Consider the following 15,954-nt stretch of genomic DNA (forward strand, 5'->3'; position numbering starts at 1 on the left):
CAATTTCTAAGATTTTACTGAGTTACAGTTCATAGAAGTTAATCAGTCAATCAAAATTAATTAATTAGGCCCTAATCTATGGATTTCACATGACTGGGCAGGGGCACAGCCATGGGTGGGCCTGGGAGGGAATAGGCCCACCCACTGGGGAGCCAGGCCCAGCCAATCAGAATGAGTTTTCCTCCACAAAACGGCTTTATTACAGACAGAAATACTCCTCAGTTTCATCAGCTGTCTGTGTGGCTGGTCTCAGACGATCCCGCAGGTGAAGAAGCTGGATGTAGAGGTCCTGGGCTGGCGTGGTTACAAATTTCTGGGATCTTTTATTTCAGCTCATGAAACATGGGACCTTAACTTTACATGTTGCGTTTATATTTTTGTTCAGTATATTTAGATATGCATCATATCCAACACCTGCAGCTACTGTTAGTGTCCTCACTGGCCTGTCCTCCAGAGGGTAAACTGATAGGCAGCCTGTCTCAGAGCTGTCATTCCCCCTCAGGTTCCTCTCTATGATCACCTGTCTACTGAAACATGAAGCCTGTAACTCCTCCACAAAGCCCCAGTGCTAGCCACATGACAAAAAGCTGGTAATTGGACATTGTTTAATGTTGATTTAGTTTAAAGTTTTAATGTTGTAGGCCATAACACTTGAGAAGGTTATTGTTGAATGTCCAAATATGCACCCAGATTTTCACAACAACCAGGTAACCTTAGCTAAGGAAAAGTAACACCCATCTTTTTATTCTCGTGACATCTCTAAGGTGCTGCTAGTGTAAGATGAGAAGCTTTGCAGGCAGTTGGACTGCTCTGTTCTGCTCTTTCTAAACCCATTGTGCGGTCCTGGTTTCTAGTTCAGAGCATTTTAAATGGAGAAGTGGGGGGCGTTTTTGTGGATGACAAGGGTAACAAATGGAATGTTCAACAGTTTTTACCTGACAATAGAGCTGTAGCTAGGCCGAGTCCTCTGCCAGGGAGGGAGAGTGGGTGGTCATCATACCACCACCCAGACCCTCTATACAGGAGGCCCCTCTCTTCTCTTCTCCCCCAGGCCTTTCTAATCTAATGCCTCCAGAGTCTGGAGGGGAAAGAAAAGGAGTGATGTCATAGTAGGCTAACTTCTGTATTTAGGTGCTGCTGATTGCTGTCAGTTCTCTCTCTGTCTGTCAAGCTTGCTCATGTCATGTGACTGGGCTTGGCTTGGGTCAGGATTTTAGTCACTTGCTTCAGTCAGGGGTTGACCACAAATCAAATTCAAATAAAATCAAATTGTATTTGTCACATGCGCTGAATACAACAGTTGTAGACCTTACAGTGAAATGCTAACTTACAAGCCCTTAACCAACAATGCAGTTTTAAGAAAAATAAGTGTTAAGAAAAAAATAATAAAAGATAATAATTAAAGAGCAGCAGTAAAATAACAGTAGCGAGGCTATATACAGGGGGTACCAGTACAGAGTCAATGTGCGGGGGCACAGGTTAGTCGAGGTAATTGAGGTAATATGTACATGTAGGTAGTTAAATTGACTATGCATAGATAATAAACAAAGAGTAGCAGCAGCGTAAGAGTGGGGGTGGGGGGGTGGGGGACAATGCAAATAGTCCGGGTAGCCATGATTAGCTGTTCAGGAGTCTTATGGCTTGGGGGTAGAAGCTGTTAAGAAGCCTTTTGGACCTAAACCTAATCTTTCAGTTTTCCCATTTTATGTCATTACAAGACCTGCAGTATGACCTGAAGAATATTTAAACTGACTTCAGTTAAACTCTCCAACTAGAGTAAAGTTATTCTTTCTACCACAATAAGTTGTGTGAAGCACGTGCCTGGTGTTTACAGCTATAATCATTACAGGCGACATACCAGCAGTGTGTTTGTGTGTGTGTGTAGTGTCTGTGTAGGGGTGTGTATGTGTTTAAACGAGGGGCTGAGGTCATTTGGACGTGTTGGGTCTTGTCTACTGTGTGCTGTGTTATAGCCTGTTATCAAGGTGTCCATTGCGCCTCAGGTTCACTCACTTTCTCTCACACAGACAGACAGACAGACAGAGGCATGGGAGTGTGACATGAGAGAACAAATAGTACGTACATGCACAGGTTGTGTGTATGTATGTGATTGTGTTCCTTCCTACCTCTCAATGTGTCCAGTTGCCAGCAGCATACCACCCTGCATCCCACTGCTGGCTTGCCTCTGAAGCTATGCAGGGTTGGTCCTGGTTGGTCCCTGGATGGGAGACCAGATGCTGCTGGAAGTGGTGTTGGCGGGCCAGTAGGAGGCACTCTGTCCTCTGGTCTAAAAATAAATAAATATCCCAATGCCCCAGGGCAGTGATTGGGGACATTGCCCTGTGTAGGGTGCTGTCTTTCAGATGGGATGTTAAACGGGTGTCCTGACTCTGTGGTCACTAAAGTTCCCATGGCACTTATCGTAAGAGTAGGGGTGGTAACCCCGGTGTCTTGGCTAAATTCCCAATCTGGCCCTCATACCATCATGGCCACCTAATCATCCCCAGCTTCCAATTGGTTCATTCATCCCCTCTCCTCCCCCCTGTAACTATTCCCCAGGTCGTTGCTGTAAATGAGAATGTGTTCTCAGTCAACTTACCAGGTAAAATAAGAAAATAAAAAGTATGTCTGTGAATGTGTTTGTTATTGCAGCCTAGAGTTCAGCCAATCTTTTGTCACTAGGAGAGGGTTACAGCTGGGCACTGCATTGATTGCTATGTGAACTTCCCTCCTCCCCAAACATGTTCTCCACAAGCTGAAAACGGGCTCATTTCCATCAAGGTTGTCTGTCTGTCAATGTGTGTTTCCCGTTCCCACCTAGCTGTGTGTCGCTGGTAGAGGTTTGTAAGCGACCTCGCCCTCCATATTCACGCCAGTGGAAGCGTCCTGTTCTGTTCTGGCTGGGGCTTTATGAGGTAGCCTAGTTAACCATGACTGCCTTACCGGCAGTGGCAGGCACACAGGACTTCTGCTGCTATTGTTTCCTTCCTCTATTACTTCTGTTAGTTAACCTCTTATGTTCTCCTCTGTGATTTCAGGAGTGTCTCCAGCAGCTCATCCTGATGACCCTGCCTAATGTGCTGACCATGGCTAAGGACCCCCTCTCAGGTACTGTGGTGCTCTGTCTCTTGTTCCCAAACGCACAACAAGTCTCAGGTAGCTACTCCTCGAAATCCAGTTGACTAGCTAGCTAGTGCAAGATTCACAACAAGTGCTTACATTGTCCCCTACATACTAACAAGTTGTTAAAAAGCCACTCTACATATCCCCTTGTCATTGCAGGCCAGTTACTATACTGTCCTGAATGAGGGCCTGTTCTCTGTTGGGTGAGAGGGATGCACATGTTGTGGCCCTTTTTTGGGGTCAGTCAGGAAGTGGGAAAGGCAGGAAAAGGCCCATTTGGAACCCTGCAGTCTGTCTATCTGCATGTAGGAGGTTAATCAGGCCATGTAGAGTGCTGAGTGTGAGGGGCCTCCGGCCTAGTGTCGACAACCTCTCAGGGTCACACCTGATATGGCTAGCTGTATGTTTGTGGCTATGGAGAGGGCCAGACCTGATTATAGTGGGTGAGTAGAGGGCAGATACAGAGGCCCGCTGTCCTCAAGACACAGACACAGGCACAGCTGGGAATAGTTCACCTAATGCTACTATAGTATTGGGCCTTGATGGGACCATAGTCTGATTTAGTACAAACTAAACGTTTATGAGAAGGAAGAGTTGTTTTTGTTTCCTCATATAATTTCATCTCAGAACACAGAACCATATCTTGTGTATGCTACTCTGTTACGACAGATTCCATCTAGCTAGTGTGGTTCTTGGGGCCTCCTCTATATACTTAAGGCTTTTGAAACTCCATGATAGCTCCATAAAACGAATACCCCATAGCCCACACATACTGTATGTATACTGAACAAAAATATAAACGCAACATGCAATACTTTCAAAGATTTTGAGTTACAGTTCATATAAGGAAATCCGTCAATTTAAATAAATGAATTAGGCCCTAATCTATGGATTTCACATTACTGGGCAGGGGCGCAGCCATGGGTTGGCCTGGGAGGGCATAGGCCCACCCACTGGGGAGCCAGGCCCAGCCAATCTGAATGAGTTTTTCTCCACAAAAGGGCTTTATTACAGACATAAATACTCCTCAGTTTCATCAGCTGTCTGTGTGGCTGGTCTCAGACGATCCCGCAGGTGAAGAAGCTGGATGTAGAGGTCCTGGGCTGGCGTGGTTACACGTGGTCTGTGGTTGTGAGGCCGGTTGGATGTACTCACGAATACTCTAAAACGACATCGGCGAGGCGGCTTATGATAGAGAAATTAACATTCAATTCTCTGGCAGCACACTCCCTCAAAACATGAGACATCTGTTGTGTGACAAAACTGCACATTGTAGTGGCCTTTTGTCTCCAGCACAAGGTGCACCTGTGTAATGATCATGCTGTTTAATCAGCTTCTTGATGTGCCACATCAGTCAGGTGGAAGGATTATCTTGGCAAAGGAGAAATGTTCACTAAAAGGGATGTAAAAAATGTTGTGCACAAATTGAAGAGAAATAAGCTTTTTGTGCGTATGGAAACATTCTGGGATATTTTATTTCAGCTCATGAAACATGGTACCAACATTTTACTTGTTGCATTTATATTTTTGTTCAGTATAGTTCATGCAGTACAGTGCTGTACTGTATGCATTAATGAATAAAAGGATCACCAGACCAGTTATTTCCATGGCTTTTGTAACTGTGCTGGCATGGGATAAAATATCTTCAGGATGATGCCGTCTTAAATTGCCTCATCCTCATGTTTGAAGTGTTCAGCTTCACCGTCAGACAGACAGTGTTGTGCCTTCTCCTGCTGGCGGCTAGGTCTTTCATGGGTTAGGCCACTACCCTGACGCGCGCATGCTTGTTTTACATGTTGTTTCCTGCGACTGTCAGACACAGAAATAACTTTTTTTCAGGACCCATTTGGCAGATTTTATTTTCCTACCGGTGCCAATTTATCTAGATCAAGGCCTTTGATTGGCCCTTATAAGAAAACGTGTTTAGCAGTCAAGAACAATAGTGGTGTACGAATGGGAGTGATGGTGTTGTTGGAAGGCTTTTGCTATAAGCCAGCCTTGGTATGTGAACTGAATCTGAATAGTGGGTAATGGGGTATGTGTTCATATTATTGTTTGTGGATGGATGTGTAGTATGAAAACGTATGCACTCACTAACTGTAAGCCGCTCTGGATAAGAGCGTCTACTAAATGACTAAAATGTAATGTGATATGTTTGTATGGAATGGCCTCAGGAAGTTAGCTTTTCCATGAGTTCCCATGTTCAGTGTAGTTCCCGTGTTCAGTGTAGATTGTAGAAACGGTGAAAAGCTCCTCTCAGGGCGACACCACTGCCTGCCTGTGTGTACCTCTCTTGTCTTTTTAGTTGGTCTCAATGGAATATGGGCTGGGTCGCAGACAGGGTCTCCATGGTAACCTTGTTGCCCTTTTCCCCAGAGTTCTGATCAAGCTTTTTAGGAGTCCCTTCCAGGCAAGGAACACACACACACACACACACACACACACACACACACACACACACACAGCTGATCCCAGGCAAACCCTGTACAAAACGAAGGTGTAAAGACTTGTAAATCATATGTATAGCGCTTCCGCACGGCAAGCGGTACCGGTTCATCATGTCTGACACCAACCGGCTACTGAACAGCTTCTATCCCCAAGCCATTAGACTGCTAAATAGCTAACAGAATGGCTACATGGACTATCTTGAGTTGACCCTTGTATTTTATATATATTTCTAAGCACACTCACAGGACTGTGCACATTCACGCACACTGACACGCCAACACACAAATAACATGCACACAAATTTTGTCTGACTCTACACACACACGCACACACACTCGCATACAATCATAATTTACGCTGCTGCTACTGTTTATCATATATCCTGATGCCTAGTCACCTTACCGCTATAATCCAGTATCCCTGCACATTGTAAATATGGTATTGGAACTGAACCTGTATAAAGCTTCTTACTGTCTTGTGTTCTTTTTTTTATTTCCTCTGTGTTTTTGTTCTACCTTGTTATTTTTTGTGCTATATTGATTACGGCATTGTTGGGTTTGGAGCTTACATTAAAGGCATTTCACTGTACTTGTGCACGTGACCTTAAAACTTGAAACTTGAAAAATAAAGGGTTGCTACATCCACAAAAACACCCGAACATAACCCTGAGCTGAGGCTGATTTAAAGATTGACCGACTAACTGATGGCTCCTAACCAAACCAACAGGGATGGGGGAGAGATCCTTTAGCCCATTGGTGTAAGAACTGGGGGGATGGGAGAGGCCCACAAAGCTGTCATTTGGGATTTGCTGCCTGCCTGTGGGATTTAAACCAAAACCAACTCTGAGCTCAAAATCAATTGGCTAAAAGGAAAGGTGGTTTTAATCAGGTATGTCTTTATCTTCTCTTCAACAGGCAAGGGCATGGAAGAGGTGAAGAGACTGCTGCTGTTGATCCTAGGCTGTGCTGTGCAGGTAACACAATACACACTAATTGAGACGAGCAGATCTGGACTCAAATAGTATTCCAAAAACTTTAGCTGTGCTTGATTGAGCTTGCCTGGTGCAATGGAATAGTCTGACAAAGTGCAAAGTCCACCCATCTGGCACTACGCTCAGGCAAGCTCAATCAAGCACATCTAAAGTAATTGAACGATTTCAAATACTATTTTAACACAGGTCGGGGGGAGGGGGAGATAATATAGACTGAGCTCTCTTAACAAGGTAGAGCAGTGTAAAGTCACACTCACAAGTCCCATAATCTCTGTACTACAGTATATATCTGCCTTGGCAAACACTACCCCACCTGGCACCTGATCACACCAGGAAGTAAAGCTGCTAGTTCTGAGCAATTAACCAACATTTCGTTTTTTAGTTTTTTTTTTTTGGGGGGGTTATTAAACAACTAATTGACCGACCTCTCTTCAATTTAGTTTTCTTAATCAAATCATTCACGGATCATTCACGGGAGAGTGGGACGCTGGGCTGAAGGGCGTTGTAGTTTTCATTAAGCAAATATTCTGCCTAGTTCAGCGCAGAAACATGGTAATTAACTACAATGACCATAATCCATTGTGCCTGTTTTTTTTACAGCTCAGACAAGGATGGATACACTTTTATGCCTGTTAGATACATACAGACCGCATGAGAGAGGAAAGTACACGACACATAGAAGAGAGGGATAGAGACAGTTCATGAAAGTGCCCCTTATCTACTTTGAAGAACTAATCAAATGATTTAGTCAGACAGCTCTGCAGCATGCTTTGTCAGGCTAGCCTAGCTAAATAGGATGACTAAAGAAAGTATGGGGAGCAGAGATAATGTTGTCTGGCTGGTTGTCTGCAACTGCCTGAGCAGAGATAAGATGATGACTTTTAAGGAATCAAAAATAACAGTCATCAAATAAAAACAAAGTAATATACACAACTGAAATATTTACTGATTTCATAGTAATATCCTATTTTTCTATTGTCTACCCAATGTGGACCCGACGGAGACAATGGAATATTTTCTATGTTTTGGCAATTGAATGTTCAACATGTTTGGCTTTGGAATTACCATTAAAAAGCTGTAAAAGTATTTTAATGTCATTACAGTAATCCCTCGTTTATCGCGGGGGTTACGTTCCGAAAATGACCCGCGATAAGTGAAATCCGCGAAATAGAAAACTTTTTTTTTTTTACAATTAGCAACTATTACATGTATACAAATACAGTGACTCACGTGTAGGCCGTTTCACTGCTCTTCAGACTGGGCCGCTGCATCCTGACTGCGCTCTGCAGTGTTCTCTTCTTCTGAAGCCCGCGGTGCAGGTGTGTTTGTTCGGGAGAAGAACATAGTGATAGGCAGCTGTTGTCGCTCTTTTTTCTTCTTTGCAAAAAGATCCTTGTACACCGACATGCCACCATCGATTACGTTGGAGAACTGTAACGAACGGCTCATCAAAGGGTCCCATTCCTCAGCTACTCGCTTAAGTTCAGTGGCCATTCGCACCATGGTTGCTAAGCGACCAAGCGTTAGTCCTTCCTCCTCATCTCTCGTGTCCTCTTCTCCCTCTTCTCTTTCATCGTCGCTTTGTGGCTTTGTCGGAACGGAAGATTCATTGATTCCGTAATGGCGAGCAACGGCTGCATAGCTTTTACCTTCCCTTAGCATGTCCAGAAGTTTAACTTTATCTGAGATAGGTAGCATCTTCCGCCGTTTGGGCCCATCCGCAGGTGCTTTTGTCGGTCCAGGCCGTTTCGTCGACATTATGGGTTTAGGAGATGTTCGAAATTACAAGATAATTTGGCCAACTTAATGTAAATTTGCCAAGCTGTTTTATGTACGTACACATAACTGCACGAGACGACAAAATGATAGCACAATTCGTAGCATGTTTTGATACAAGAAGCGGGAGTGAGTTTTTAGCGAATCAGAATGCAGAGCACAATGCACCAAAAAAAAAAAAATGCATTATGAAAATCCGCGAAATAGCGAATCCGCGATAAGTGAACCGCGAAGTGGCGAGGGATCACTGTATTTCATAATGCGTTGAATGTTTAAAAAAAATTAGCGAAAACGAAAACCGAGATTATTTTTTTATAATCGAACCGAAACCGAGCCGACCTCAAAAAGCACTAATCGCTCAGCACTAAAAGCTGTATTGGCATAATTTTACATGTCAGAACACATCCCTGTATTAACTGCAACTGATAACAGTAGCCAAAAGTGCAACAGCAATAGCATGTTATCTAATCAACATTTTATGAATCAATTCAAAATGGCCCTCAAATGTTTTGAAATGAATTTCTCTTTTGAAATCGACATGTCCAATGTAGCACCAATACCACAGAGCATGGCAGAGGCTCTACACCCTCAATAACATCTGCTAAACACATATGTGGCGCAGTGGTCTAAGGCACTGAATCGCAGTGCTAGCTGTGTCACTAGAGATCCTGGTTCGTATCCAGGCTCTGTCGTAGCCGGCCGCGACCGGGAGATCCATGGGGCGGCGCACAATTGGCCCAGCGTCGTCCAGGGTAGGGGAGGGAATGGCCGGCAGGGATGTAGCTCAGTTGGTAGAGTATGGCGTTTGCAACGGCAGGGTTGTGGGTCCGATTCCCACGGGGGGCCAGTATGAAAAATATAAAAAATTATGTATGCACTCACTAACTGTAAGTCGCTCTGGATAAGAGCGTCTGCTAAATGACTAAAATGTAAAAATGTACAATTTGATTTGATAAAGGGTTAAATAGTGCAGGCCAGGGCCCACCCACCTGTGTCTGCACCAGAGGCTGTACTGTGCCATTCTCTTGGCTCTGTACACTATTGTTTTCTTTCCCTCCCAATCCCCTGGCCTCTCCCTACATTTCCCCCCTCTGTTTCTCTACCTGCACTGGTTTTTCTTGTTCCTGGGAAAAAGTGGGATGAAGTGTTGAATAGTTGTTGAATTGTCCTCAGTAATTTTTTTCAAAACATGATACATCAAAAAATATCAATATCGGGCATAGATGGAATGCATTATGTAAATCAATGCGTTATCTATGCCTCTTATAATTGGCCTAATCCTGTTTTTTTTCTTCTCTCCATTGAATTGTAATTTCCAGAGTCCAACAACAAGCCCTAAGCTGACAATTAGATACGTGCTGCCTCAGGTCCTCCATGTTACCCTATACAGTATTTCTATAAGATTTAAAACCTTCTTTTCATCTGGTTTATGTGTAATTATGACCATTCAAACACCCAGTTTTTGTGTTCAGTAGAGAATGTGAAAACCAAGTCAATCAGAATATGTTCCTGATAGTTTATAGTACCTATAGAGTCACTCACCACCTTCCGGAGACATTTGACATTTGAAACCCCACCTCTTTAAGGAATACCTGGGATAGGATAAAGTAATCCTTCTACCCCCCCCTTTACTCCAACCCCCCAAAAAAAATAATAATAATAATAATAATAATAAAATAAAAAATAAAAATAAAAGGTGAATGCACCTATTTGTAAGTCGCTCTGGATAAGAGCGTCTGCTAAATGACGTAAATGTAAATGTCTATAGGTATCTAATAGAGGTATGTCATTGTTTCTCTCTCTGCAGTGTGAGAGGAAAGAAGAGATCATTGAGAAGATCAAACTGCTTGACCTCGAGAAGCAGGCAGCCATCGTCTCCCACATTCAAGAGGTGAGTAGTGCAGGTGTAGGTGTGTGCACGTCAAAGCAGGCACACATGTTCATGCGCATTAGCCCTTCCTTTAATATAGTGATTATTCTTCTCACATTATCTTCAGATACACTAGAAAATACAGATTAAAATTAGGCGTCTGGCTAAATCTGGCACATTTACAGAAATATTGATTTATGTGCACTGTCCCTGTCAAATGTATCTAATAAAGTAAAGACACAAACAGGTATTAATCCTAGGCCTACACTCCCACAGTATGGCATTTCTATTGACATTTAGACAATGTTCATGTTCATGCATGTCAATCCACTTTTTTATAGTGGATCTTTTTCTCACATTATGTACTGTGAGTCATCATATACTGGCACATTCAAGTCTTATTTCTAGGGCTACAGTAATATATTTATTTAGACAATATGTTGCACTGCACAGCTGCAGAAATACGAGATAGCGCTTTGTAGTTATATTGTCTGTCTACCCCTTCAGGTGACCCATAACCAGGAGAATGTGTTGGACCTGCAGTGGCTGGAGTTGCCAGACATGCCCCCTGAGGAGCTGGACCCCCTGTCCAGGAACATGGCCCTGCACCTCCGCAAACTCATAGATGAAAGAGATGAATGTGCAGAGGTTGGTATCAAAGACAGTCTGAAACACACCCAATTACAACTTTTAAAATCAACTGTATTACTCACAATACCTTTAAAAGTAAAAAATACATCTGTACATGATATGTACCTAATGGATTTATGTCTGTCATTCAGACTTGATTTGTGTTCTTTTTACACACAGCCAATAGACTGACAGTGTTCTTCTCCACCCTCCTCCAGGCGATCGTGGAGCTGACCCAGGAGAGGGACTACCTCCAGTCCCAGCAGCCCTCTAACCACCTGGGTGACCCCAACCCTGAGAGGACCGACCTAGGCCTGGGCGGACCTATCTCCTGGCTGTCCAAAGAGGACCGGCAGCATCTGGCTGTGGAGCTGGCTGACACTAAAGCCAAACTGAGACGCTCGCGACAGGAACTGTGAGTCACAAGGAAATCTCTACCATGGCAGGCTACAGTTAGATGCTAGAGGCTAGATTTAGGGATATTTTGGCATTTAATATATTTATTTTATTGAGACAAAGTATTTCCAAGATGTGCTTGAGGCTAGAATAAAGATTTTAGCATTTCATATATTTTATTTAGACAAATTATTTTCCAAGATTTTAGCTTCAGTATTACTAGAAGCCCTCTCTAATTACAATGTAGATATGTCAACATGTTATGTCTGAACAAATTGATTTGCCAACCAAATGTGTGCTGTGTCTCTCCCAGGGAGGAGAAGGCTGAGCAGCTGGTGGATACCAAACATGAGGTGGAGAGGCTGGATCTAGAGATGCAGAAACTCAAGCAGGAGGTGCAGATTTCCTCTTTCACTTTGGCTTTCATGTGTCCCCCTCACACTCTCCCCCTCTCTCTTCCCCTCACTCTCTCTGCTTGTTTATCTCCCCCTCACATTCTCCCTCTGTTTCTTTCCCTCTTACTCTCTCCCACAGTTTCTCTTACTCACAAACATGCACTGAGACCCAACTTTCCCCTCTTTTTCCAGTCAGGAAAAATGGTTCCCAGACATTTCAAATCTTGACCACAAATTACATGCTAGAAAGCATAGAATATTTATTCTGTCTTCAGAATATTCACAGTAGGGCAAGGTTTTAGCTGCTGTCATATTACAAAAGCCAGTACCATTTTAAGATATTCCCATGAGACCAGCACATTCTAAAATAGAAAGATTTCATTTTGTCATAACCTCACTGCAGATCACATGTAGTCCATAGTGTTGTTTGTGTGCCCTGCGGAGTCCAGCTCCATAGTGTGTGTTTGTGACCTGTGCAGAACATGCAGTTACTTGCAGAGGCGCGGTCAGTGCGTGCGTACAGGGATGAAGTGGACGCTCTAAGGGAGAAGGCAGCCAAGGTGGACAGACTGGACACAGAGTTGAGCCGCTGCATGGAGAGGCTACACGACGTCCACTTCTACAAGACACGAGTCGAGGTGATTCACACTGAACATTTCATTTAATTGAATTGAATAAATGTTGTGACTCACCATCAATTGAATGACACTTGAAATCAAATAATACTGTACATTAAAGGAAAATAACCTGGTGAAGGAATTTGACAAAACGAATTGGTTTTAATAAAGTATCAAATATCTTCAGCGTAGTCCACTGTTCATGCGCCTTTGTTTGAAAGGGACAACACATTTTTCTCACCTGTCAACACACATCCACATGTTTAGCCAATCTCACCTGTCAACACACATCCACATGTTTAGCCAATCTCATCTGTCAACACACATCCACATGTTTAGCCAATCTCATCTGTCAAAACACATCCACATGTTTAGCCAATCTCATCTGTCAACACACATCCACATGTTTAGCCAATCTCAACTGTCAACACACATCCACATGTTTAGCCAATCTCATCTGTCAACACACATCCACATGTTTAGCCAATCTCACCTGTCAAAACACATCCACATGTTTAGCCAATCTCATCTGTCAACACACATCCACATGTTTAGCCAATCTCAACTGTCAACACACATCCACATGTTTAGCCAATCTCATCTGTCAACACACATCCACATGTTTAGCCAATCTCATCTGTCAACACACATCCACATGTTTAGCCAATCTCATCTGTCAACACACATCCACATGTTTAGCCAATCTCATCTGTCAACACACATCCACATGTTTAGCCAATCTCATCTGTCAACACACATCCACATGTTTAGCCAATCTCATCTGTCAACACACATCCACATGTTTAGCCAATCTCATCTGTCAACACACATCCACATGTTTAGCCAATCTCATCTGTCAACACACATCCACATGTTTAGCCAATCTCATCTGTCAACACACATCCACATGTTTAGCCAATCTCATCTGTCAAGACGCATTAGACACACTCTGAGTACAGGATGAGGGGATTGGTGGCGCACATTAAGACCCATAAGAACCATGATCCTTAGCAGCACGTCTTTCATGTTTCTGGGTCAAATCAGTACTACAACATTGACTACAACCCCTGCTGTCTCTTTCACAGGGGAACAGTGGCATCTCCTGATCAGCAGAATGACCAGGCCCAGGGTTTTATGGGTTTGTCCAGGCACGGGTCTCCACAGCTGTCAGTGGCAGGCCGCTGAATCACTATGTCCCTCTGTCTCCATCTCAGCCTCTGACTCATTATATTTCACACTCTCCATCTTACTGTGTGCGTTTTTGAGATTGACTACATTGCAGTGGAATCACTGATCTACAAATCACCTTGCATCCCCAATTAACTACTCATTATGTGATCAAGATTAGCAAATCTGCACAGCGTCTTGCTCAGGCCGATCCCCTCAAACACGCTGTATATGTCCATCTGTCTCCATCTCACTGTGTGTCTGTCTGTATTATATGTGTCTACAGGAGCTGAGAGAAGATAACGCCACTCTGATGGAGACCAGAACCCTGCTGGAGGAACAGCTGGGAGCCTCCAGGGAGCGCTGTGACAAACTACATGAGCTGGAGAAGGAGAACCTGCAGCTGCGCTCCAAACTACACGACGTGGAGATGGTGAGAAAATTGAACCCGGTGTCTATCAATGACTGGATCACGCGGTCTGTGTATGTCTTTACCCTTTTGACAAAACTGAGTTACACATCCACCATAATTGCTGGAAAAGAAGATGTAACAAGAAAGTATCTGAACACTAACACAATATGGTCAGGGTTGGCACAATAGTGTGAAAAGGGTATGTGTGTGCACTGTTGTGTGTGTCTGACCCACTCTGCTGTCCCTCCTCAGGACCGGGACACAGATAAGATGCGCCTGGAGGAGTTGATAGAAGAGAACATGCTGCTGGAGATCTCTCAGAAACAGAGCATGAACGAGTCTGCCCACCTGGGCTGGGAACTGGAGCAGCTGGCCAAGAACAGCGACAAAAATGACAGTAAGGACACACACACACACATTACATTGAGCTCATATTAATCCTCTTCCATTAGCTGTTGATGGAGATTTTGGACGCAAAAGGGCTGAAAATACAGACTTTATATATTTTGGCCGTAGTGTTGAAGATAATATTTCACTCTGTGATGGCATCTGGCTAAGTTTTACATTAATCACAAAGCAGTGCTCACTCCTCTGTCAACACACTGTATACAAACCTACACAGTGTGCCACTACCATGATCACATGCACAGAACATCTCCAAATACAAGATACTAGACAGTTTTTTAAATAGGAGAAAATGTATTCACAAACAGAACTGAACAAGCACCCCTCTCCCCCCGTGCAGCGCGCAAGTCGTTTGTGTTTGAGCTGAACGAGTCTGCATCGAGCCGTCTGCTGAAGCTGGAGAAGGAGAACCAGGGTCTGAAGAGCACCATCCAGGAGCTCAGAGAGGCTTCACAAAGTCAGGAGGAGGGCCGGCCACACGCCATGGAGTTGGAGAGAGAGAACCAGGGCCTCAGCAAGAAGGTACTGTACACATGCACTGATTTGCACACATACTCACACACAGACAGATTCTCATACATGCAAAATCACCAACTCTGACGCACACAGATGGACGCACTTCCCTTGAATACAGAAAGGAAGCATGCAGACAGTACTTTATGCTGGTCCCACATGCTTTATAGAATGGCAGTCTGTGTGTTGTGGCATAATATGCTGTTCCCACATATGCCCTATATAGATAGTCAGCAGAATGCATTGCAGTATGTATTGTAGTGCAGTTAAATTAAAGAATGCAGGTGGGAGCAGAGCAGCATATACTGAGTGCAATCTTTCTTTCTCTATTCATCGTATTTGTCATTGTCCCAGCACCGGTGGGAATGTTTTGAATGTACATATCTCTCACACATACTTCTGACATATTGTGCTTTCATATTTATGATGATTGATGAATTTAATCAATTTAGTGTCTGTGGTTTCTATCATGATTCATCCATTTTGTGTCTGCTGTTTCTTCTATAGCTGGAGCGTATGCAGACCCTGCTGGACCAGGAGAAGCAGACCACCCAGGACATGGAGGGTTTGGGAGAAGACCTTCTCAAAGACAAGCAGGAACTGGAGAAGACTGTGGAGACACTGCAGGCAGACAAGAACAGACAGGTACAAACTGTACTACTACCTTTACACATGCTAAATGCACCATTTCATGGCCCGGAGGAAAACTTCAGGGTCCTAACCGTGTCTGTGTCACGTTGTCATCAGTGGTCCCTCTTACGTCCTCGTTATCCCACCTGACTGTCTTTATGTGTTCCCCAGATCTCCGAGCTGGAGCAGGAGAAGGAGCACCTGAGCCAGGCGGTGTACTCCCTGCGTCAGCGCGCCCAGATCGACAGCGAGGCCCAAGTCAGGGAGGTGGAGACCGAGAACCACGTCCTCCACCAGACCATCACCGACACAGGGTCCAAGCTGGCCCGGCTAGAGGCCCAGGGCAGGCAGGCCACCAAGGAGCTGGAGACACTGAGGGAGAGGGGGGAGGAGCTGGAGAGGGATAAAACACGTCTGGAGAGGAGCAAGGAGCAGCTGCAAAGAGAGGTGAGGCAGGTCTTGTACTTGTTTTGCCGATTATTTGCAGTTATTTTTGAAAAATGTTTTACTTGCAGTGATTGTGAGTTGCAATCAGTGCATTCAACTTAGGTAGTTAAAACAACTACATATCACAATCATTG

The 15,954-nt window shown here is 44.1% G+C and overlaps 1 protein-coding gene across 2 annotated transcripts in view; it reads left to right on the forward strand.

The window, feature by feature from the left end:
• Positions 1–15,954, forward strand: part of LOC121544757 (protein Daple) — a 97,754-nt gene that overhangs the window by 54,054 nt on the left and 27,746 nt on the right. For both annotated transcript variants that reach the window (XM_041854877.2, XM_041854878.2), the window contains 12 exons: positions 3,039–3,108; positions 6,486–6,544; positions 10,146–10,229; positions 10,716–10,856; positions 11,057–11,253; positions 11,548–11,629; positions 12,109–12,267; positions 13,700–13,846; positions 14,078–14,222; positions 14,571–14,752; positions 15,251–15,388; positions 15,545–15,820. In XM_041854877.2, coding sequence (XP_041710811.2) covers positions 3,039–3,108; positions 6,486–6,544; positions 10,146–10,229; positions 10,716–10,856; positions 11,057–11,253; positions 11,548–11,629; positions 12,109–12,267; positions 13,700–13,846; positions 14,078–14,222; positions 14,571–14,752; positions 15,251–15,388; positions 15,545–15,820 — 1,680 coding nt within the window. The remainder of the gene's footprint in view (positions 1–3,038; positions 3,109–6,485; positions 6,545–10,145; positions 10,230–10,715; positions 10,857–11,056; positions 11,254–11,547; positions 11,630–12,108; positions 12,268–13,699; positions 13,847–14,077; positions 14,223–14,570; positions 14,753–15,250; positions 15,389–15,544; positions 15,821–15,954) is intronic.

The sequence above is a fragment of the Coregonus clupeaformis genome, chromosome 29 (assembly GCF_020615455.1).
Source record: "Coregonus clupeaformis isolate EN_2021a chromosome 29, ASM2061545v1, whole genome shotgun sequence".
Lineage (NCBI taxonomy): Eukaryota > Metazoa > Chordata > Actinopteri > Salmoniformes > Salmonidae > Coregonus > Coregonus clupeaformis.